Source organism: Mauremys reevesii, linkage group 1, assembly GCF_016161935.1.
Source record: "Mauremys reevesii isolate NIE-2019 linkage group 1, ASM1616193v1, whole genome shotgun sequence".
NCBI lineage: Eukaryota > Metazoa > Chordata > Testudines > Geoemydidae > Mauremys > Mauremys reevesii.
Window position 1 is genome coordinate 308,196,725 of NC_052623.1, and position 23,888 is coordinate 308,220,612.

Sequence of the window (23,888 nt, forward strand, 5' to 3'; positions counted from 1 at the left end):
CTGTGTATAATTTGAACAAGGATATTGTCAAGCTTGAAATGAACAATAGTATTGTCAGTGTTAGGCCTAAAACTTCCAGAAGCTTCACAAAGCGAGCCTTGAAAAATTAGCTTTAAAAAGCAAGCTTTGCAAAAGGAAAAGACTTGTGGTCAAAACGCACTGCAACCAGATAACACATTATGCTGAACCATATTTAAAACAACTGGCTACAAGAAAATAAGCAAGCATAAAATTATACAGTCAAAGCGATAATGCTAACCACATTAAAGATTTGGCCTAACCTGATTGGTTGACCTGCTTCAAAACACGGCAGGCAGATAAGATAAAATGTATAGCGCCTCAGGTGGGTTTGTGTGTGTTGACCTAAAAGAGATCACTCTTTGTCAGGCTCACATATACCCCCTGAACCAAGGAAACTTGAACTGCACCGGCTATCTGTACCTGGCCAGTGCAAAGAGCAGTAGACTAAAGGGTAACGTATTCTCGGCAGGGTAAGGTTTTAAAGTAAAAGTCCGGTTGCATGCAGAATAAGGTAACGGAGTAAAGAAGTCTGGGTTGCTCGAGATGATTTAATCTCAAATTGTACTGACGCTACAGTATTAAGGATGGTAGTGTCGAAATAATTTAATCTCAGGTTATATCAATGCTGCAGTATTAAAAACAGTAGTAAGTACCTGATGCATAATATTACTTGTACTTGTGCTTGTCTTCAGTATAATTTGCCATTTATATTAATCCTTATTCAATGCTGGTCTTTAACTTTTTTTTCCTATTCTGTCTGTGTTACATTTATAGCCATAAGTCATTAAAAACCTTTCTTGACGAATAATCAGTAGTTTTAATTTCTTTATGCGGACACCACTTAACCTCATTACATCTGTGCTGAGTGGTGGGAAGTGGCGATCACCCAGGGCACCCTGGGGGGGCCCTGATGCGTGTCCTCCTCTTCCATAATCTCCACAGTAACATGGATCCATGTGTGGTGCTCGACGGTGAGGAACACCTCCATCACACACAGGCCAGAAGGCATGATAAATTACACTGGGGAAGAGGTTCTGACCATATAAGAGTACTGATTGCAGTTCCAAATGCTTCAGGAAATACAGTGCCTGATATTTGCTCGAAGGTAAAGAATGACCTGAACTTTCATAAACTAATCATCAGAGTAAAGTATAGATGACCGGAGGATCGCTATTGTGACCGAAGATTTGGAAAGATGTAAGATAGCTGTATGTGGAATCTTAAAGCTATGATGGAATTGTAGAGGTCATTTCATGATGATAAATGGTAGAGGTCATTTCACATACTATTCAGGATCCAAGAAAGCAACAGAATATGGAATTATATTTATCTTATCCGAGAAGACATCCAAGTGTGCGCTTCGATAGAACCCATCAACAATTGGCTCGTTACAATTCACCTTTGAACTAAGCCACTTAATATGTCGATCATACAGGTTTATGACCCAACAACAACATCTGATGACGCAGTACATAAGTTCTACACATGGTTTGAAGAGACACTCATTCAAAACACCAAGCAAAGACATCATCCTTGTAACTGGGAACTTAAAAGCAAAAATTGGAGCTATATGCTGTCATAAAGAAGTAATGGGAACAATAGTCTTTGTTTACAAAATGAGAGAGGAAGGCTCCAATCATCTGGTCATTACAAACACCATCTTCACCCAACATCCTAAACATTTATATACATGGAGGTTAGCTGACTGCACAACAAAGAACCAAACAGACTATCAAATAATATTGGGAGATTGAGTATCCAATGGACAAAGACTTTCCCAAGTGCAGACTGCAGGTCAGACCATCATACTGTTAGCATCAAATAACGTAAAAACAAGATAAGAGTTTTGGTGCATCCAATGCATCTGGATTTGTCCAAAGCCAACAAAAATTACATGACTTCTGTATAGAATGGGTTTGAGTCTTTGTCACAGGTGAAAGAGGAGAACCACCCCAATGAATTTAAGAATAAAATGAAAACTAGCATACTTGAATCTGCCAAAACACATTTCAAAAAGTCAGTGTCAGACTGCACCATAGTTGATGAAGGTGTTTGAGTAGGCAAAAAACCATGCAGGATGAAAGGAAGTGGCTTGGAGACTGAGGAATGCAGGATAAAATAAAAGAAGTTTGAGCAGACAAATTCAAAGGCAGATTAGATGAGACAAGAGGGAATACATCAGAGCAAAATGTGAGGAACTTGAGAATTATAAAGAGAGAAATAATATAAAAGGTATGTCCACAGTGGTCACGTTTCTTACTAAAAAGTTCTCCTCACCACCTACTGTAAAAATCATCATGATGGCTGGATTCTTACTGACGGTGATATCAAATGCAGGTGAAGAGATTGTTATGTAATCTGTACACCTCACTTACAATACAGGGTAACAGAAATGAGAATACAGAGCTGAAGTCATCCATACTGCAAGAGAAAGTGATAAATGCTATTATGAAAATGAAGCCAGGGAAAGCATCAAGAGTAGATAGTGTACCAGTAGAATTGCTGAAAGTGATTGGTGACAGAGGTCTTGATCTCATGGGGAAAATTTGCAACGATGTATAGATGACTTGAAATTGGCTGCATGACTGCACAAAGGGAATCTGTTATATCTCCTTTCCTTGGAAAGGGCAGAAAGAGTATAGTAACTAATGTACCATCTCCCTGATATTGCCTGTGAGTAAAGTGATGCTCTACTTCAGGGATAGGCAACCTATGGCATGCATGCCGAAGGCAGCACGTGAGCTGATTTTCAGTGGCACTCACAATGCCTGGGTCCTGGCCCCCGGTCCGGGGGGGTAGGGGGCTCTGCATTTTAATTTAATTTTAAATGAAGCTTCTTAAACATTTTAAAAGCCTTATTTACTTTACATACAACAATAGTTTAGTTATATATTCTAGACTTATAGCAAGAGACCTTCTAAAAACGTTAAAATGTATTACTGGCACGCAAAACCTTGAATTAGAGTGAATAAATGAAGACTCGGCACACCACTTCTGAAAGGTTGCCAACCCTTGCTCTACTTCATTCAGGATCACGGCAGGTAAATGACAGAAGTAGAACCACTACCACAAGTGTTTCAGAGAAGAACAAGGCACATATAATCAAATCGCAAATATCTGTCATAACACTGAAAAATCCAGGGGGTATAATCAGCCATTGATTGTGTTTTTCACTGACTGCTCCAAAGCATTTGATACAATCCAACATGATCATCTGTGGAGGATACTGGAAGATATGGGCAATCCAAAGCATCTCACTGAACTATCACAAGTCTCCACTATCAACAACAGACTCTGGTGTGAACAGCAATGGGTGTCAGCAAGTGGTTTTCCACTGAGTGCATTTTGTTCCGAGTTTTTCCAACATGTATGCAGAATTATTATGAGACAAGCCCTCGAAGGTTTTGATGAAGTGGAAGGAACTGGGATTTCCATTGATGGACACTGCTTAATTGACCTCAGAAATGCTGATACAATGCTCTTTGCTGCAACCACTGATGTAATGCAACAAACGTGGAGGTCTGTAACAATAGTTAGTGAATATACAATATACAAAAACCTTTAGGAGAACACTTCAACCTCCCTGGCCACAGAATAGCAGATCTTAAAGTGGCCATCCTGCAGCAAAAATACTTCAGGACCAGACTTCAAAGAGAAACTGCTGAGCTTCAGTTCATCTGCAAATTTGACACCATCAGCTCACGATTAAACAAAGACTGTGAATGGCTTGCCAACTACAGAACCAGTTTCTCCTCCTTTGGTTTTCACACCTCAACTGCTAGAACAGGGCCTCATCCTCCCTGATTGAACTAACCTCGTTATCTCTAGCTTGCTTCTTGCTTGCATATATATAGCTGCCCCTGGAAATTTCCACTACTTGCATCCGACGAAATGGGTATTCACCCACGAAAGCTCATGCTCCAAAATGTCTGTTAGTCTATAAGGTGCCACAGGATTCTTTGCTGCTTTTACAATAGTTAGTGAAGTATATAGACTATTCCCGAATAGGCAAAAATAAAAGGCACATACATTGACACAATTAACAACAGATGCAAGCAGACATCATGACTAACAGTCAAGCTGTAGAGGCAGCACATTAATTTATTTATCTGGGATCATACACATCCAACCTAGGAGACTGCTCCAAAGAAAACAAAAGATGGGATGGGATGGCTCGCTCAGTCGTGGCCTTCCTTAAGAAATTCTGGAAAAAACTTGGCATCTCAAAATACATGAAAATTCAATTGGTGAAAAGCTTAATTCTTTCCATAGCGATTTATGGATATGAATCCTGAGAAACTAATGCAGCTTACAAGAAGAAAACTGAAGCCTTTAAGATGTGGCTCTGGCAAAGACTTTTGCATATTTTTGGACAGAATACATGAATGCTGATGTTAGAAATATTACTGGAGAAAAATGGACTCTGTTCTTGGAAATCAAAAGGCGCAAACTTGTGTACTTTGGTTACATCAGGAGTAGAGATGGAAATAACCTTGAGAAAGTTATTATAGAATGAATGGTGTGGGGTCCTCATGGTAAGAGATGACCAGCGAGGAGATGGATAGATGGCAGTCTGCACTTGGGAAATTCTTTGTCCATTGGACGCTCTATCTCCCTTGGCCCGATATTAGCGGATAGTCCGTCTGGTTCTTTGTTGTGCAGTCAGCTGATCTCCATGTATATAAAATGTCTAGGATGTTGGGTGAAGATGGTGTTTATAATAATGACCAAATGATTGGAGCCATCCTCTCTCATTTTGTAAATGGGATGTCAGCTGAGTGTGTGAAGTTAGGGATGGGTTAAGAAGGCTTCCAAAAATTATACTATGATGTCACCAGTATTCAGACATGAATAAATAGCCTTTACTTGAAACTGCCTATTAGATCTGGAAGTTCTCTTTAATATTTATGATTCAACTCAGTACTTCCTCATGGAAAGTCAAACTGCAATATTTCAAGTCATCATGCCTGCTAACATAGTCTGGGAACATATTACATTGGAAGAGATATATAAAGCAGGAGAAATGAGGTACTTAAATTTCTAAAGTGAAGTATATAGTTGTGTAACCTAAGCTGTATTGTGTTGTAACCTATAATATACCACTTACATCAGCCTTAATAGTATTACATTGTTACGGGCTTGACATCACTTTTTGAAAAGTGAACACCAAGGTGATTAATTGGTCAGTTTTGGCCTTTAAAAAGACTGTTATACTAAGATGGTTTTGGAACCTTTCTTCTTTTCTAGAGAGAAGCATAAGCTCCCCTCTTGAGGTTGTTTTCTAAATTGATACATGGGGTAGTAGCAGGAGCTCCTGAAAATAAACACACTGCTGTTTGAACAGTAGCTTAAGATGTACAGCATGGATGGGCAAAGAAGCTTTGGCGCCCACCCTAACGTAATATGGCAGCTTGAGTGAGAAATACCACCTCCCAAGAATGAGATGATTATAGTGGAGACCACTATAAGGGGAGATCAAGAGGCTGGTTGACGGAAAACCAATTCTATGAGGGAAGATAAGACAAGGAATGGAGGGAAACATAGGTGCTGTATCCTCTTCAAGTGGGTGGCAGATCAAATGGTTGCCAGAGGAGTAGCGACAAGCAGGCCAGGACAGCAGATTGGCATGGGACAAGAGGAAGAATAGGAGCTCAGCACTTCTCCGTAATTGTTGTTCACCCTGTGATGGTTCTCTCTTTTGCAGAGGAAACTGTTTATCTGCCCCCTCCCACAAGCTGCCAGAACTCAGAGGAGGAGCACAACTGCTTCCTCTCTCCAAGCCTCAAATTCACTGCACATCTTCAGCCTTGTCTCTTTAGGCACTTTGGACATCTGCTGTCTAGAGCCCCACTCCTGCTAATATACAGGAAAGAATCTCAACAAGTAGCAAGGCTTTTTCCTGGACACAGGGAGGAAAACAGCTAAAATTAAAACACTATTTTAAAAAAAGACCCAGATTACAAGTATATTTACCATGACACTCACTTATTAAAGAAACAGCATGTTTAAAAAGAACATCCAGCCATGGTAATAATATTTACACACAATCATAATACATATTGTGCTGACATATTAATATATTCATGACAAGCCTTACCAATTCTCTCACAATCATTCAGATACAGGTTCTTTATAATTTTTCTGTGCAAAAAGTATCCCCTTTATTTAAAAAAATTATAAGTTCTATTAGGCAAAATTGAGTTTCCTATATATTTTTAGTGTGTACAACGTAGAATCAGATCAACAAGTACTGTCTTCTATACTGAGGTGCCCATTTTTAGTCATTCAAACCTTATAACAATTATGAACAACATCAATAAAATTATGTATCTATTAAGCATCTTGGAATGTGATGTCAAAGAGATAGTGGATTTCAATTCCCCTTCCAAAACAGCAAGACCCAAGAAACCTGCTAAATATCAAAGAAAAGAAGCTGTACGTACATAACATATTAATATTATTGCATCTGTTACATTTGTTTTTCTATAGACCCTTTGTGGTATTGCTCAAAACCTGCAATACTCCTCATCAGTATTTATGGGACACCAAATATCTTGATAGCTAGGTGTTAAAGAGCTATTTCTTCAAAAATTAATTCCTCTCATAGTTTGATGGCTCAACATAAAATTAGATTGAAATCACGTGGTAATAAACTAGCATTCTTTGTGTCACCTACAATTCTACTTGGCAAAAAATTATAGCCATTTAACCTAGGTCTTAAATTATGCTGTAAATACAGAAGAAAACTTCTCAAAGTTGCATCCGGTTACCAAAAAATAAAATATTCCCCAACAAAAGAACTGGCTTACATTTATAATGATGGAGTTGTTTTCCTGAGGGAAAAAACAATTTTTCAAAAACAAGATTTTTTCTTATTTTTACTTTTATTAAGTTCATCACATAAAAATCCATAATGTGAATACTAATTACCTGTGCTTACACCACAAATGTAGTCAAAAAGTTCATGAACGGGCTTTCCAGTAAGTTCTTCTAGTTTACGTAAAGTCTGAAGTGCTACTAAACCTCTGAAACATATTAAAACAACATCACTGAGAATGGTAGTTTGGTTACGTCTTACGCAGAGCTAAACATGTATACAGTTTGAATATGCAACAACTAAGACAGGACATAATAAGTCTACAAGATTTTAATACAAAGGAGGAAGAGGAATTTTGTAGTTTGACAATTATAATGAGGAGTAATAGGATGCAATCAGAAAGGGAAAGGTATAGGTTAAATACCAGTGACTAATGATTTTGGGTGCCTAAGTTAAGAGCCCTTGAAGGAGCCTGAAGTGCTCCATGGTGCTCGGTACATTCTGAAAATCAAGCCAAATTAAGGTACTCAAAATGAATAGTCACTTTTAAAAACCTGTCTAGAAAGTTTCCCATAGGAAGAAATCCTGCAGATAATCTAATACGACTTTCCATCTCTAACTTTTATTATCTGGAAACTAAAGTAAAAGAATTAAGATATCAGTGGATGAAACACAAATGGGTACCATAAAACTGATTTTACATTTTGATTACATAAGAAAATCCATTTAAATTTTACTTTAAAAGTTGAAGAATTTTGCAGATTTGCCTTAAGGCACCAAATAAAATTAAGTTTGCAAATTTTCTATTTCCCCGCTTTAGAAATCATACCACAAAAAATAAAATTAAAATATGAAGTTTTATACAAGTTTTAGTATCTAAATACTTGAAAATTAAAGGATTTACAAATAATTTTATACTGAGTCAGTAGAAATTTAGTCCCCTGTTTTCAGAAACTTAGTTTCTACTGCACAGATCTAACTCATGGGAAAAAAAGTCAAGGCTGCATAGTGAAAATGTAAAGCCCTGAGAAAATTAAAACTGAGTACAAAAACTAGAATATTTTATTTGGGTAGAATTAATGTCTCAGAAAATGGGAAATAATCTGTTGTCATTCAACTTTATAGCTCATTGTTTAAAAACCAGACAAGATGATAGTGATTAAAAGAAACTAATCCTTGAAGGAAGCTTTATAATTTTTATGCTGTTGGTTGTCAAAATAAATTCAGGTCCTAGTGGGCAGGAAGCCAGATTTCCCCCAAAAAGGCAACTGGCACTTCCCTTGGCACTCTGACCCCTGAGTCTAAAGAATAAATAGGAAGAAACAACTTTTCAGCCTGAAGATTATCCCTCTAGAGCAGAATTAAAGTAACGTGGCAAGATGTCATGAAAAAATACACACACCCACTTCATGTATATCTATTCTATGGATACATAAAAGACTTCCGTTTCTAATATAGTTAATCTGGTCTCTTTGTAAATAATAAAACCATGCAGATATTCAAATATTTGTATAATTGTAAAGCAGAAAAGTGAGTGTCTTTTGTTCAAACTACACTGGCATTTCCATTTTTAATGAAGACTGAGCCTGTTGCTATCTTTTTATGATCTGGAGACCACGAGCTGCAGGCTTCATGGGTCCTCTGCCAAAGCATCACAGCAACTTACAATTGTCTGAATTAAGCTTGACCCCACAAGTCTTATTCATGCTAGAAAGGGCTGAAGTAACAGTCCTTAGAATGTAAACTCCTTGTGGAATGAACCCTGTCATCAAACGTCTGTCAAGTTTAGAGCATACTATCACTGCTAGATAAATTAAATATAGCAGTGGTTCCCAAACTTGTTCCGTCGCTTGTGCAGGGAAAGCCCCTGGCGGGGCGGGCCAGTTTGTGTACCTGCTGTGTCCGCAGTTTCATCCGATCGCGGCTCCCAGTGACCACGGTTCGCTGCTCCAAGCAGCTCCTATTGGCCTGGAGCAGCGAACCGCGGCCACTGGGAGCCGCGATCGGACGAAACTGCGGACACAGCAGGTACACAAACTGGCCCGGCCCGCCAGGGGCTTTCCCTGCACAAGCGACGGAACAAGTTTGGGAACCACTGAAATACAGGATTGAAAAGAGCCATTGCATTATATAAGTCTATTTTCACCATGTCAACTGTCTCAAGACTTTTCCTTTTGCATTGAAGTTTTCATGCTCTAAGTGAAATGGTGATTTTCTTTAGGAAAACATTAACAAAAGTCAGCTGAGTAGCTTTGTAGTTATGCTAAAGGGGTGACAAGGCATATCCTTTAAAAAAAGAAAAAAAATGATTTCTATATTCTCAAGTAACCAAAACAGGATAGTTTTGGAACTTAAAACTTGCCATGGACTTAGTCCTAAATAACTGCCTTTGATGTGAATGAAGAAATTTTACTCCTGAAGGCATTCTGGGGGGGGAAAAAAAAAAAGTCTGCACACAATATTTTAAAATTCTGAAAAATTCTGCAAATTTTATTTGACAAATAAATGTGGAAGCTCCAGCCTGGCATTGGGGAACACAGGTCACTGGCTGCACAGAGGTGGGAGATCACTGTGAGCAGGCAGGCTCAGCAAGGCAGGATCCAAGTGTGAAGGAGCTTAGGGTGGGGGGATCCAGGTGTGCATTGAGAGGGTTCTGTGAGGGGCAATCTGGGTGTGGGTGGCTCAGTGGTGGATCCAGGTGCAGGGTGATCTGGATGCATAGGGGCTTGTTGTGTGAGCTTATGTGCAGGTGGTTGGGGCTCGGCAGGGTTGGGATTTGGGTGTGGGTGGCTTGTCAGGGTAGTCCAGGTGCAGGGGGAGTGGGGCTCGTCAGGGGGGTTCTGGGTACAGGGGTGGGGGTGGAGGGGAGAGTGAGGCCTGGTGGGAGGGTCTGAGTATGAGGGGGTCTGGATACACAGGATTGGGTAGATAGGGGAGCAGCTCCCTGGACAGTGATCCCGCCCCGTGCAGCTGAGAAGCGATGGGTGCAGGAAGTGTGGGGGAAGGAGGGTATTTTTCATTTTATACCAATTTTGAAGTTTTGTAAGCTGATTCTTCCAACCAATTAGCAACTACGCACTCTAAACAGCATAATGCACAATGGAACCCTTTAAGATTAAAAAAACTAAATTAATTTTTTTAGACTGTCTAATCTCAGGTACCAGAAGTATTAAGATCAATCATAAATTAAGAACAGAAAGACTTTTTACAACAAGAAACTTACATTTGTTTCCTTTACTTGCCTCCATAAACAAACTAGGGGTTGATTCCCACAAACACTTATGTACATAGTTTACTTGACACAGGTGAGTTATCTTGGGGGATCAACAGGACCAAGCACGCATGTAAAGTTAAGCACACACACAAATGTTTGTAGGATCAGGTTCTAGAGGTTAGAGTTTGACTGCAAATTTACCTACATTTGCAGTTTACAAAGGGATAAAGAGTTTCTGTCATACCTTGTTCCTCCTCCATCAATAGTGAGAATTCGAATTCCCCAGGCTTTCACCGGATCTGTATATCCAATTATAGCCAAAGCCTCCATAACAGCAGCATGAAGAGTTTCATCAATTCCTTGTCTCAACTGTAGTAAGCATGGAATTATTTTTTCCTATAGTTGAAATGAAAAAAGTTGTATTTAGACTAAGTGTTAATACCAAAAAACTTCCACCTTTAATTTACTAGTTTAAAATTTAAATTTAAATGCAAAGTTTAATTTAAAATAAAAAATCGCTTATTTTTTTAAAGGAGATTTACAATCTCGGGGTGGGGAGGGGAGAAAAAAGTCCCATACCATGTGTCTTGTGTATTCATGGGAAACTTCATATCACAATGCAACAATCCAGGGTGAAACAGTTAAAAACTTCTAATATCTATTACAACTACAGCTACAGGGGTTTTAGAGTTAGGGTGTTAATTTTGGTGTACTAGCCAAATAGCAACTCAGGTAATTACATTGGCCCAGATCCAAAAAGGGACTTAAGCATAGCAATGCTCAGCATTGCAACACCTGAATTCTAGTCACCTAGCCATACACCGGAATCGGCACATCCTGGGCCGGACACCTAGGCTCCCTATACAGTGCATGGAGGGAGAGAGAGAGGTGCCTGAAAATGGGATGCACAAAAACCAGCAGGCTCAGCGAGCAGATGCGTAAGCTAGCCCATATCAGACACTGAGGTGAGGGGAATACCCTAGGCCCTGCCCCCTCAGAGACTTAGGAGCCTATCTCTGGGCTGGAGGAAGGTACCTACCCCTGGGCAGCGGGTGGGCACCTTCAGGTGCCTCCTGGCTCTGCCCCATCCACACGAGGCCCTGCCCCACCCCACCCCTGAGGCAGAGCTCTCAGGCACCCCCTGTCCTGCCTCGCACAGCCAGAAAAGCTCCAGGCCCATCAGAACCCCAAAATCCCTTCCCCGCCACTGGAGGAGCCCTGGACTGGTCCCAGCTGTGGCAGCAGGCCTACTTGCACGCCGGCCTGGCTGTGGCAGCCCAGAGCCACACTGGCTGACCAACTTGAGCGCCAACCACGCCAGGAAACTGACCTAAGTCCCGGGCCAGCTCCAGCTGTGCCGGCCCGAGCAGCCCCAGCCTCACTGTGCTGACCCCAGCAGCCCAAGCAGCCCCGGGCTGGCCTGAAGTGTGCTGGCCAACCAACACGAGCCATGGGCCAGCCCCAGCCACATCAGCCCAAGCAGCCCAGCCACGGGGCGGCCCCAGCAGCCCCAAACTCAGGGCCGACCTAAGCCACACCAGCCGGAGAATGGGAAAGGCAGTGCACCTCCCCAAGCTGCTCACTGGAAGAACGCTGAACTTTTTATATACACACCTATTATACCCACTGCCTACATACCTATCACTGCTTGGAATGCACAGCTGGGAACCCTCTGCTGGAATCAGGTATCTTAGGTGTATAAGCCAGTTCTTGAAAGAACAGCAGCGGCCCCTGGCTAACTCCACACAAAACAGCCAGTGGGTCTGGGTGGGAAGTGAAAGAGAAGGAGTTCCCTCTTATAACCTTTAGCCCAGTGGTCAGGGTACTCATTGCAGGATGTGGGAGACCTTGGCCTGGATCAAAAGAGGGGTTGGAACAGGGATTCCCCATCTATCAGGGCTATTCTGATGTGGGTCTCCTGTTGAAGCTGTTTCACCTTGGATAAACAATTAAATATGCATTAGGCTAGAGAGACAGAACGACTGTAGTTCAGTGGCTAAGGCACTCGTCTAAGAAGCAGGAATCCCCTGTTGAAATCCCGTTCTCTTCAAGCAGAGGGAGGAAGTGAACTGGGGTTTCCCAAATCCTGGTGAGTACCCTATACATTGTACTAAAGGTTATAAGTATGACCCTACCAAATTCATGGCTTTGAATAATGCATAACAGACTGTGAAATCTGATCTCACCCATGATACCTAGCTATTGTACGGGAGGGGCAGGGCTGCGGGTACCCCAGCTGAGAACTCCCACCATGTGCTGGGCTCCAGATGCTAGTCCCAGCTGGGTTGGGGAGGGATAGGACTTCCTCTTTACCTGCAGGGGTAGCTCCTGGGGCCAGTCAGACCCACCTCTGGGCTCTGGTGAGCTGGACTCTGAAGGCAGCACAGTCGCAGAGCTCTTGTAGGGGAGGGGCAGGACTGGGGACGATCCATCTGGGGTCTTCTAACGTGAAACACACTCCAGCTGCTAGTCCCAGACAGGCTATGGTGGAATGGGGACTTCCTGTTCCCCTGCAGGGCCCTGCCCCTCCCCTAGTGCAGCCAGGGGAGGTTCCCGGAGGTGGATCTGACCGAGCCCCAGGAGTGGCTCATGCAAGGGAAGAGGAAGGCCTGTCCCTCCACAGCTCCGCCAGGACTAGCAGCTGAAGACTGGCACACAGTACGAGACCCTGGCTGGGGCACCCCCCGCCCTGCCCCTCTCCATCCCTGGGCTCATAAGAACATAAGAACGGCCATACTGGGTCAGACCAAAGGTCCATCTAGCCCACTATCTGTCTACCTACAGTGGCCAATACCAGGTGCCCCAGAGGGAGTGAACCTAACAGGCAATGATCAAGTGATCTCTCTCATTGCGATCCATCTCCATCCTCTGACGAACAGAGGCTAGGGACACCATTCTTACCCATCCTGGCTAATAGCCATTTATGGACTTAGCCACCATGAATTTATCCAGGTCCCTTTTAAACATTGTTATAGTCCTAGCCTTCACAACATCCTCAGGTAAGGAGTTCCACAAGTTGACTGTGTGCTGCGTGAAGAAGAACTTCCTTTTATTTGTTTTAAACCTGCTGCCTATTGATTTCATTGGGTGACCCCTAGTTCTTGTATTATGGGAATAAGTAAATAACTTTTCCTTATCCACTTTCTCAACATCACTCATGATTTTATATACCTCTATCATATCCCCCCTTAGTCTTCTCTTTTCCAAGCTGAAGAGTCCTAGCCTCATTAATCTTTCCTTGTATGGGACCCTCTCCAAACCCCTAATCATTTTAGTTGCTCTTTTCTGAACCTTTTCTAGTGTTAGAATATCTTTTTTGAGGTGAATACACAATATTCGAGATGTGGGCGTACCATAGATTTATATAAGGGCGATACTATATTCTCAGTCTTATTCTCTGTCCCCTTTTTAATGATTCCTAACATCCTGTTTGCTTTTTTGACCGCCTCTGCACACTGCGTGGACATCTTCAGAGAACTATCCACGATGACTCCAAGATCTTTTTCCTGTCTCGGTGTAGCTAAATTAGTCCCCATCATATTGTATGTATAGTTGGGGTTATTTTTTCCAATATGCATTACTTTACATTTATCCACATTAAATTTCATTTGCCATTTTCTTGCCCAATCACTTAGTTTTGTGAGATCTTTCTGAAGTTCTTCACAATCTGCTTTGGTCTTAACTATCTTGAGTAGTTTAGTATCATCTGCAAACTTTGCCACCTCACTGTTTATCCCTTTCTCCATCTCATTTATGAATAAATTGAATAGGATTGGTCCTAGGACTGACCCTTGGGGAACACCACTAGTTACCCCTCTCCATTCTGAGAATTTACCATTAATTCCTACCCTTTGTTCCCTGTCTTTTAACCAGTTCTCAATCCATGAAAGGACCTTCCCTTTTATCCCATGACAGCTCAATTTATGTAAGAGCCTTTGGTGAGGGAACTTGTCAAAGGCTTTCTGGAAATCTAAGTACACTATGTCCACTGGATCCCCCTTGTCCACATGTTTGTTGACCCCTTCAAAGAACTCTAATAGATTAGTAAGACACGATTTCCCTTTACAGAAACCATGTTGACTATTGCTCAACAGTTTATGTTTTTCTATGTGTCTGACAATTTTATTCTTTACTATTGTTTCGACTAATTTGCCCGGTACCGATGTTAGACTTACCGGTCTGTAATTGCCGGGATCACCTCTAGAGCCCTTTTTAAATATTGGCGTTACATTAGCTAACTTCCAGTCACTGGGTACCGAAGCCGATTTAAAGGACAGGTTACAAACCTTAGTTAATAGTTCCGCAACTTCACATAAGAGTTCTTTCAGAACTCTTAGGTGAATGCCATCTGGTCCCGGTGACTTGTTAATGTTGAGTTTATCAATTAATTCCAAAACCTCCACTAGTGACACTTCAATCTGTGACAGTTCCTCAGATTTGTCACCTACAAAAGCCAGCTCAGGTTTGGGAATCTCCCTAACATCCTCAGCCGTGAAGACTTAAGCAAAGAATCCATTTAGTTTCTCCGCAATGACTTTATCGTCTTTAAGCGCTCCTTTTGTATTTCGATCATCAAGGGGCCCCACTGGTTGTTTAGTAGGCTTCCTGCTTCTGATGTACTTAAAAAACATTTTCTTATTACCTTTGGAGTTTTTGGCTAGCCATTCTTCAAACTCCTCTTTGGCTTTTCTTATTACACTCTTGCACTTAAGTTGGCAGTGTTTGTGCTCCTTTCTATTTGCCTCACTAGGATTTGACTTCCACTTTTTAAAGGAAGTCTTTTTATCTCTCACTGCTTCTTTTACATGGTTGTTAAGCCACGGTGGCTCTTTTTTAGTTCTTTTACTGTGTTTCTTAATTTGGGGTATATATTGAAGTTGGGCCTCTATTATGGTGTCTTTAAAAAGGGCCCATGCAACTTGCAGGGATTTCACTTTAGTCCTTGTACCTTTTAACTTTTGTTTAACAAACCCCCTCATTTTTGTATAGTTCCCCCTTTTGAAATTAAATGCCACAGTGTTGGGCTGTTGAGGTGTTCTTCCCACCACAGGGATGTTGAATGCTATTGTATTATGGTCACTATTTCCAAGCGGTCCTGCTATAGTTACCTCTTGGACCAGCTCCTGTGCTCCACTCAGGATTAAATCTAGAGTTGCCTCTCCCCTTGTGGGTTCCTGTACCAGCTGCTCCATGAAGCAGTCATTTAAAGTATCGAGAAATTTTATCTCTGCATTTCGTCCTGAAGTGAAATGTTCCCAGTCAATATGGGGATAATTGAAATCCCCCACTATTATTGGGTTCTTAATTTTGATAGCCTCTCTAATTTCCCTTAGCATTTCATCATCACTATTACTGCTCAGGAGTTCAAGAGGCTTTGTGTTGGCTGTTGGGAGGAGGCGGGATGGACCATGGTGTCCCACTGATCATGGGCGGTCACCCACCCATAACGTGAGCCCTGCCCCCAAAAAAGTGGCAACCTCCCTTTACTCTGTGACCTTCCCCCACCCCAACCCTCTTTTGGGTCAGGACTTCCATGGTTACAACATCTTAAACTGGCTATTTAAAAAATCCTATGACCATGAAATTGACCAAAATGGCCCATGAATTTAGTAGGGTACTAGTTATAAGGGTAGCCTCCTTCTCCCCCATGCCATTTTGTGTGGAGTTAAGGGTGCTATGAGCACACCTTCTGGATCAGGCCCCTGTAGACAAGAAGCAGGGGAACACCTGTTTCTACCTGGTTTGCGACTTGTGCTGGGGTTTAGGTGTGAGATTAGGCATCTGGAAGTCTGCCTGACACAGTGGTACACATGCCCAGAGACAGAAACTTAGGTACCTACTGAGTTTGGATGCCTACAGGGTTAGGGGAAGGGTGAGTGGGAGTTTTGTGCATCAGAGTAATGACTAAATCTGGGATCTGGGCCATTTCTGGATCTGGGCCATTCTGCCTGAATTCTTCCTTTTGTTTTGAACAGATATGGTATTCTTAGTTTGTTATGGACTACAATGCCAAAATCTAAGGTGTTTTATTAAGACAAAATAAGGCTATCTCAGACAGGAAAAGCCTTCAATTTATTTTAGTTGTATGAAGAAAAGTTTCTGTTCTGTCGTACTGAACAGTCTATTGGGTTTATTACTGCTATTCATTATTTGTATTACAGGAGCACACAAAGGACCTCAATTAGGATAGGGGTTCTGTTATGGCACTGTACACAGTATTGCTTTGAGAACTAAAGAATTCCTTAACAATTAACATATAGGAAAATAAAAGTCCAAGGTTTTCTCCAAAGCAGACATTAACTGCCAATCATGATGGCTTACATATGAATCTCTTGGAGGTAATACATTAATAATAAAAAAAATGAAGATATTCACATAGCACAAGTATAAGATACAACAGTTTAAGAAGAAAAAACAAAATGATAGATTATACATTTATCTATTTTATGATAAAACATCTGTCATTACATAAGTACTTATTATCTATCTGTAATTGATAAGTTGAGCGTGAAAGTGATTTGTACCTTAATAGCAACTCCTCTGGTTTCTGGAAATTCCAAAAGATGGTAAGTCAGTTCTTCAATCCTGTTGATAGAGACTCTTCGGTTAGAAGATCTTCGTAAGGCCTGAACTAAAGCCCGTGTTCTGTTGTCAACACTCACTCTTGCAATAATCTAAAGACAAACAGATATGTATATTAAGAATATGAAATGCTCCAAGAAGAGATATTCAAAACTTGACAAGACTTTTTCAAATTTTTTGTTTTCTTAGCTTACTCCAAGAAGAGATGAATGGCTTATAGTAGAATACCACTACAGGCTTCAAGAAAGGTGGTTTTTTGTTTGTTTGGGTTTTTTTACTTAACTGATCTCTGGTTCTTCATTTACATAAATTAGAAGAGCCTATTAGAGATCGGGCTCACAGTGACAGTCCTTCAAATAACTTGATTCAATGTTTCACCTATGCAGATGAGATTTCAATGTAGCTTTGAAATGATAACATTATAACATGCCTCTGACAACTATAGTAGCTAAAAAACCCAGTATCTGTAAATACTAAGCAAATACTTGCCTTTTCTCTCTGAAGAGACAAACGCTTTTCTTTCCCTTCTGCAATTTTGATCTCTTTATCACCATCCTCTTCATCTTTCAAAGACTCTTTGCATTCTTGTGATTTATCTTCTGAGGCAGCTTTTGTCTCAGATCTCAACTTGGGGACCAGACTGCCTACATAACTGTCTACAAAAGCTTGTACACTGTTACTAGGGTATGAAAGGAAGCTTGCAATGCTCTTTTTAGTGGAAGTTGGAAGAGCAGTATTTGTCTTTTCAACATCTTGAATCTCAGCAGCAGAAATTAAAGCGGCTGCTGAACTCATCCTATTTTCATTACTCATTATGTCACTTTCTGGTGAATCAAGTTTATTTCTGAGTTCATTCTTGGAGTCTTGTAGAAAAGCATTTCCTTTTTTCTCCTGATCCATAACAGTATTAGTGCCAAAGTACCAGTTGATATGATTTGCTAAAAAGTTGTAAGTCTCTCCAAAATTTGTAGTGAAGTAGCTTACATGAAAAAGGTTGTTTTTAATATCTACAGAATCTTTTAAAGTAGCTTGATTAGTGCCACTTCTACTTATCAATGCGTTTGCATCTGCGTGAACAAAGTTCTTTACAGTTTGACTATTGTTGTAATCTCCCTGAGTTCCAGCACATGTAGTTCGTTTATCATTTTCTAGGTTTACCTGGAGATTGTTTTCCTGAACATTATTTTCAAATGCTTTCCCCAATATGCCAGAGTTGGGCTTGAATCGAGCTATTCGTGCAACCAGTTCACTGTGAGTGCCAGAAACAGCCTTTGAAACAGATTCGAAAGTGTTCTTAATTCGTGACATACGATTATTCACTTTTGTTAGTCCCTTGGGAGAGGAAGTGCTATGTTTAGAAACTCTATAATACAAAAAGTCATGGCTATAAATGTGTTTACTACACTCCAGTGTTTTGCTTCTGGTCCATTTACACTGAGTTTTGCTTGTATGAAAAACTCTAAGTGGAATACCATGACTAATCCTCCAATAAAGTTTAGGTCTACACAAGTAGTACAGCTGCTTGTTTCTCTGCTTCCCCCAAAGGCTTCTTGTGTTAATCAGGAGATACAAATATGCATTTAAAGGCAAATTAACTGACATTACTTATAAATATTTATGTCTTTCATATGTTGCTTCTTTACTTCACTCCAGAAAGCTTATCTCAAAAAAGTCACACTTCATGATGTTACCTGAAATGGAGAAACATTAGTTAAAATAAAGATTAAGAGTAGTTTACTAATTAATACAATTTAGTTTTCTATTTAAATAGGGAACAAACATATTCAAATGAGATAAGTTCTTAGGGGTACGCTATTGCTCAGAGTATTTGGTAATGACATGCAGAATCTTCCCACGTTAGGTTATTAGTTTAAATGCACCCCAAGGCAATAAGCAGCAACCAAAGTCACTCAAAATATTTGTTTGCTTATAGGAAATCAAAAGGTAGCCCCCACACAGTTTCTAATAAACAGGTGAGCAGAGACCCAGGGTAACATGGAAATGTCATCCCTAAAAATGATTTTTCCAGTCAAGATGTTGTATGTGTTCTGTGAATAAATAGTTGACTTGACACTTTAGGACTGCAAATCCAGCACATTCCACCAATAAAAATAATATCTTGAATACCTTTCGTCCTGAATCTTATAAATCTCATACAACCTATACACCAAGATTTAACACACCATTGAAGAACCGCCACTTCTGGAGTGAAATGCAACAGTTTGAAAAAATACTATACAAAAGCTGCTGCACCAGCTGGAACTGTAGGAAGAATTCAGGCAGGCAGATTATTACTCCAACTAGAATTTGGCCCAAACATCAGGATTTAACACCTCTGTTCTTGTGAGTACTGCCATAAGTAGTCAGGACACGGTTTGCAAAAGCTCAAGAAGCCATATTCTGAGATGCATGGCTGCAGACACGTAAGTGATGTACATGCACAGCACACAGATACATAGACTATGTATACACAGAATACACAGATATGGTATACATGGTACACACATTCAGACACAGTATAAACATAGTGACAGGTACACATAGGTGCTACTTAGCTATCACATACCCAATACATGCTACAAACACAGACAAGAACACAAGACATTCACTAGCTCTAAGATGCAACCGAATTTGCTCCAATCCCTCAGACAGAGACAAACACCTACAGGATCTCTATCAAGCGTTCTTAAAACTACAATGCCCACCTGGTGAAGTGAAGAAACAGATTGACAGAGCCAGAAGAGTTCCCAGAAATCACCTAAGAGTTCCCAGAAATCACCTACAGGACAGGCCCAACAAAGAAAGTAACAGAACGCCACTAGCCATCACCTACACCCCCAACTAAAACCTCTCCAGCACATCATCAAGGATCTACAAGCTATCCTGAAGGACGATCCCTCACTCTCACAGACCTTGGGAGACAGGCCAGTCCTTGCTTACACACAGCCCCCCAACCTGAAGCAAATACTCACCAGCAACTAAACATCACAACAACAGAAACACTAACCCAGGAACCTATCCCTGCAACAAACCCCGTTGCCAACTCTGTCTGCTTATCTATTCAAGGGAAATATCAACCACACCATCAGGGGCTCATTCACCTGCACATCTACTGATGTGATATACCGTATTTTTCCATGTATAAGACGCCCCCACTTTTCTAACCCCAAATTCAGGTTTTTGTTTTTTTTTCTCCCCTGCTTTGCCGCTCCGGCCATGCCCCAGGTTTTTTTGTTTTGTTTTCTTTTCCCTCCAGCCGCACTGCAGCTGTCCCCCCCGACTTTGCTGCTCAGGCCCAGGAAGAGGACGCGGAGGTAGGGGTAGAGGGAAGGAGGAGGGCCGTGCGCCCGGCTGGTCTCCGGCGGCAGCCCTGCCCGGCTCCTGCCGTGTCCCTCCCCGGCCGCGCGACTCCTGCCGCCCGGCTCCCCGGCTCTCCCGGTCCCCAGCCGCCCGGCTCTCCCGGTCCCCAGCCGCTGCAGTACCCGGACCGCACTACCGGAGGCGGGGAGCCGGGGAGCCGCCCGGCTCCCCCGGTCCCCAGCCGCCCGGCTCCCCGTGTCCCTGGCTCCCTCGGTCCCCAGCCGCCCGGCTCCCAGTGTCCCCGGCTCCCTCGGTCCCCAGCCGCCCGGCTCCCCGTCCCCAGCCGCCCGGCTCCCCAGTCCCCAGCCGCCCGGCTCCCCAGTCCCCAGCCGCCCGGCTCCCCCAGTCCCCAGCCGCCGCAGTGCCCGGACCGCACTACAGGAGCCGGGCAGCCGGGACGCGGGAGCGGGTGGCTGGGGAGCCGCCTGCTCCCTGGCTCCCCAGCCGCCCGGCTCCCCGCGTCCCCGGCCGCCCGGCTCCGGTAGTGCGGTCTGGGCACTGCGGCGGCCGCGACCCCACCTACCCGGCTCCGGACACTGCCCGGCCCCACGCTCCCAGCTCCAGCCGTGGATGGATTGTAGCGCCACCAGCCACGTGCAGGCAGCGCAGTAAGGGGGCAGGGAGGGGGTGTTGGAGAGAGGGCAGGGGAGTTCCGGGGTGGGGGGGGTGGATAGGGGTTGGGGGGGTCAGAGAGCAGGGAACAGGAGGCTTACTTCCGTGTAGAAGACTACCCTCAATTTTTAAGCTAAGGATTGTAGGAAAAAGTATAGTCTTATACACGGAAAAATACGGTATGCCATCATGTGCCAGCAATGCCCCTCTGCCATGTACATTGGCCAAACCAGACGGTCTCTACGCAAAAGAATAAATGGACACAAATCAGAAACCAAGAATTATATCGTTCAAAAAACAGTCAGAGAACACTTCAGTCTCCCTGGACACTGAACAGCAGACTCAAAAACAGACTCCAATGAGAAACTGCAGAACTGGAATTAATTTGCAAACTGGACACCATCAAATTAGGTCTGAATAAAGACTGGGAGTGGATGGGTCATTACAACGACTAATTTCCCCCTACTGTTACTCACACTTCTTGTCAACTGTTTGAAATGGGCCATCCTCATTACCACTACAAATGTGGTTTTTCCTCCCTTGGTATTCTACTGTTGAGAATTGAATTGTCCCGTTAGCACTGATCTCCCACTTGGTAAGGCAACTCCCATCTTTTCATGTACTGTGTATATATTTCTGCTACTGCATTTTCCACTCCACGCATCTGATGAATTGGATTTTAGCCCACGAAAGCTTATGCCCAAATACATTTGTTAGTCTCTAAGGTGCCACAAGTACTCCTCATTGTTTTCACTGATGGTATAAGCACCATAACACACAAACAGGGCACACACACTGTATAAGCACAGAGAGATACGTACTTGATATACGGAAGACAAGATCCATGGCATATGCACATACAGAACACAAATATGCAGTATAAACACAGTGACATCACACACACACACAAGATAAACATGGTCTATATGCTGTGATACACACAAAGGCAGGACAAAGTGACAGGCACCCAGTGACATGGGACACATGCACGTAAACAGTGCCATATACGGTATAAACATCTAGTGTGACACATGGGGCAGAGGGGGATACACACGCAGTGACACATGTGGGGTGGGGGGCAGGGCACACCCAGGGGCACACACCCAGTGTGACATGTGGGGTGGGGGGCAGGGCACACCCAGGGGTACACACCCAGTGTGACATGTGGGGTGGGGGGGCAGGGCACACCCAGGGGTACACACCCAGTGTGACCTGTGGGGTGGGGGGGCAGGGCACACCCAGTGTCACACACGCGGATACACCCACCCCGAGACAGGCCTGCCACAGTCTCGCTTGTTCACCGGCCCGTCCCCAGACGTGCGGGGCACAGTCCCTCGCCCGCCCGAGACGCGCACACGCCCGGGGAGCCGCTCAGGCGTGTGCCGAGCGCGGCGCAGCCCCGGCCGGCGCTGAGCGGAGCCCGCTGACACTTACCCCGGGGGGGGCCGGCCCCAGGCCGGCGCGCGGTGGCCCCTGTTGGGCGATGGCCCCGCCCCCTCTCTAGCAATAGCCCGAGGAGGCCCCGCGACCTGCCGGGGCCGTTCCCCGTCGCTCCTGGCGCGCGGGCCGCGGCGGGTCCCTCACGGCGGCGGGGCCTGGAGACCAGCTCAAAACAACAACACAGCGACGGGCAGGAACCGGAGGCAGGCCAGCGCGCATGCGCCGGCCCCGGAACCAGCTGGGGGGCGGTGCGCGTCGTCCCTTCCGCCCCGCGCTGCGTGAGGACCCGCCCCGGACCCGGACCCGGGGCCTGGCCTGGCCGGGCGGGTGCGTCCGGGGGCTGCTGGACGCCCCCCGGCACCAAGCGCCGCGCCCGCTCAATTCGTCCGCCTCGCTACCCGCCCTCAAACCCCGGGCTCTGTGCGGCTGGGCCCACCGGGCAGCCCCGGGTGGCTCTGCTCCATGTGACTCGCCCTGCTAGGTCAGCCGGCTGGTCCGTCTAGTCCAGTAGCCTGTCTTCTAGCAGTGTCCCGTGTTCTAGAGGGAATGACCAGGGCAAAATGTCCAGTGCCCAATCCCCTGCCCCAGGCCTAGCTTCTGGTACTCACAGTGGGGGTGTATCTCTCACCATCTTGGCTAATACCCATTGATGGACCGTATCTCTCTCTCTCTTTTTTTTTTTTTTTAACCCAGTTACAGTTTGGTCTTCACAGTATTCTGTGGCAACGAGGTCCATGGTTGATTGTGCATTGTGTGAAAAAGTACTTCCTTAGGTTTGTTTAAAACCTGTGCCTATTTTGTTGGGTGACCCTTCAGTGTTGTGTTATGTGAAGGAGTAAATAACACCTCCTTATTCACTTTCTATAGACCTCTATCATATCCCCTCTTAGTCATCTCTTTTCCAAGCTGAAACGTTCCAGTCTTATTAATCCCTCTCATATGGAACTTCTCCCCAGCTGGGGATCCCGCAGCCAGGGCTGGCTTTAAGAAGTGCGGGGCCCAATTCGAACAGGTTTGACGAGGCCCCGGCAGGGATGACTTAAAAAAAAAAAAAAACATGTAAAAAAACACGTGGGACTTGTACTCACCGGGCGGTGCTCCGAGACTTCGGCGGTGGGTCCTTCACTCGCTCCAGATCTTCAGCGGCACTGAAGATCTGGAGCCGAAGTGCCGCTGAAGACCCGAAGCACCGCCAGGTGAGTAAAAATTTAAAAGGTGCCTCTAGCCAGGGAAGGGATTCTCACTGCGTGCGAGGGCCTCTTAGGCGCGGGGCCCAATTCGGGGGAATTGGTTGAATAGGCCTAAAGCCGGCCCTGCCCGCAGCCCTGCCCCTTACCATGGAGTAGATCAGATTTTATGGTCTGTGACATGTTTTTCCCAGCCATGAATTTTTGTAGCCCTTCTCTGTGCCTTTTCCAATTCTAATATATCTTTTTTGTGTTGGGTGACTAAAACTGCACACAGTATTCAAGGTGTGGACGTACCATGGATTTACGTAGTGGCATTGTGATATTTTGTGAAGTCTTATCTGTCACTTTCCTCATAGTTCCTAACATTCTGTTAGCTTTTTTGACTGCTGCTGCACGTTAAGCAGATGTTTTCAGAGAACCATCCACAATGATGGCAAGATCTTTCTTGAGTGGTAACAGCTAATTTAGATCCCATCATTTTGTATGTATAATTGAGATTATGTTTTCCAGTGTTCATTACTTTGCATTTATCAACATTGAATTTCATCTGCTATTTTGTTGCCACTCATCTAGTTTAGTAACTCTTTGCAGTCAATTTTGGACTTAACTGTCTTCAGTCATTTTGTACCGTCTGCAAATTATACCACCTCGC

The 23,888-nt window shown here is 43.7% G+C and overlaps 1 protein-coding gene across 2 annotated transcripts in view; it reads right to left on the reverse strand.

Moving 5' to 3' along the window:
- Positions 1–22,259, reverse strand: part of PNPLA8 (patatin like phospholipase domain containing 8) — a 70,487-nt gene extending 48,228 nt beyond the window's left edge. The window contains exons 1-5 of one of the 2 annotated variants that reach the window (XM_039506441.1): positions 22,041–22,256; positions 17,124–18,325; positions 16,577–16,726; positions 10,297–10,448; positions 6,952–7,046 (exon numbers count right to left, since the gene is read on the reverse strand). In XM_039506441.1, coding sequence (XP_039362375.1) covers positions 6,952–7,046; positions 10,297–10,448; positions 16,577–16,726; positions 17,124–18,236 — 1,510 coding nt within the window. In that variant the 5' untranslated portion in view covers positions 18,237–18,325; positions 22,041–22,256. Of the gene's footprint in view, positions 1–6,951; positions 7,047–10,296; positions 10,449–16,576; positions 16,727–17,123; positions 18,326–22,040 lie in introns of both variants that reach the window. The other variant, XM_039506450.1, reaches the window with a different exon arrangement.
- Positions 22,260–23,888: the final 1,629 nt, after the last annotated feature.